Source organism: Ciona intestinalis, chromosome 10 (genome assembly GCF_000224145.3).
Source record: "Ciona intestinalis chromosome 10, KH, whole genome shotgun sequence".
In the NCBI taxonomy this organism is placed as follows: Eukaryota; Metazoa; Chordata; class Ascidiacea; order Phlebobranchia; family Cionidae; genus Ciona; species Ciona intestinalis.
In genome coordinates, this window is record NC_020175.2 from 4,562,246 (window position 1) to 4,563,899 (window position 1,654).

Below are 1,654 nucleotides of genomic sequence, written 5' to 3' on the forward strand. Positions count from 1 at the left end.
GTTTGGGGTCCTTTCGTTGCAATTGGTACGTGCTCTGCTACTTGTGGAAACGGTACAATCACTTCAAATCGCGTTTGCAACGGTGGTGATATCGGTGGTCCTGGTTGCGAAGGAGGGGAAGTGAAAGTTGATCCGTGTAATTTGGGCGAATGCGTCGTTGCGTGGCAACCTTGGGGACCATGGGGTGAATGTAATGTCACATGCGGTGGTGGTGTAAAGGTTCGAACCAGGTTTGTGGAATTTGCCGGTTTTTATCTTCACATAGATTATCACAAGTTTGTCTGGCACGTTTTACTGTAAATTGTTGTAGCTGGTTTAACTAAACAATGTGAACTGTAAAGATAAGTGATCTATTATCTTATGACGCATTGCTTGGGTAGTTGAGTTTAAGGCTTTACTCTTCGAGGCTTGGAACTAACGATTGTATAGATGATAAAGTTGTAATTTGTTTAATAACTTATTTAATTTAAAAAGAATATTTTTCTTTTAGATTGTGTGACAATGGTATGCCTGGTGATGTTGGTTGCGAAGGTTTAACAATTAATGAGAATACATGTAATCTTGCATCTTGTGCTCAGCAAGGTAAGACTATCTTAAACAATGATGTAATATGTAAGTCATGCGGAATAACGTTAAATAAATTAACTAATTTGCCAGCGGAGTATAGAAAAAAAAAATTGTTTTTCTACGGTTGAAACTTCCTACAGTTTATCACGAGAATAACTCGTATGAGCTATAATAACGTATAATTACATTAAACAGAACACCATTGTTATAACGGCTATCGCTGCTCCGCCACGCCGGCGTACAAAAGTTACATTCATTCATAATTATAAACTCCTTTCTGACTTGTTTCTACAGACCGTTGCTCGGGTTTGGTGAATCTTCACGTCCCGAATATGCATCAACCGCACTGCCTTTCCATCATTACCTGGTGTACGTCATACACGACTTATATGAACCTTTACTGCAGACGTGCATGCTGCGAGTATTTGAACGCATTCCCAATAACCCTACCAGGTAAACAGATAACATAACGTTGATTTTCTTTTCTTCGATTACGCACGTGTTATAACGACTGTCGTTGCCCCGGTACGCAGCTTTAAAAACGTCGCATTTTGTTTAACAGCCACGCTTTTTAACTGCCTCTTTTTCCACAAGTTTTATCCATAGCGTGTTTTATAACCATATGACCATTATATTGTTGTTTTGCTGTTGAATCTCCTCTTTTATTTATAATATGATTTTCGTTATCTTTTAGGGACTCTATCTTTTTCAAGAGATTGGTCTTTTTTTAAATTTTCTATCCTTTTCGGAGAGAACTATAAGCTATGTAATCTTACGTATATTTCTATTTTCATTAATAATATATTTTTTTCTTTAGCTTGTGAAGATAATGTCCTGTACGCGGAAACGTATTGTGCGCAACAGACGGCTTATTGCACTCAATCGAATCTGGGCTTGGTCGCTTCTGCGCCATACGTTTCGTTCGTGCGTGCGAACTGTGCAAAGACATGTAGATTCTGCCGACCAGCAATAGTTTAAACAGTGTTGCCAAGTATAATTTCTTTCTTTTTGACTAGTGTTCCCACAGCATGTAGCACAACACATATTTTGCAATTTTCTTGTCAATAAAGTTTTCTATAGCACCAAA

General features: G+C 38.0%; 1 protein-coding gene across 1 annotated transcript in view; it reads left to right on the top strand.

Moving 5' to 3' along the window:
- LOC100176289 (SCO-spondin-like) overlaps window positions 1-1,654 on the top strand; it is a 14,090-nt gene extending 12,436 nt beyond the window's left edge. The window contains exons 29-32 of the mRNA XM_018813796.2: window positions 1-230; window positions 491-582; window positions 862-1,020; window positions 1,385-1,654. Of these exons, the coding sequence (XP_018669341.1) occupies window positions 1-230; window positions 491-582; window positions 862-1,020; window positions 1,385-1,545 (642 nt within the window). The 3' untranslated portion in view covers window positions 1,546-1,654. The remainder of the gene's footprint in view (window positions 231-490; window positions 583-861; window positions 1,021-1,384) is intronic.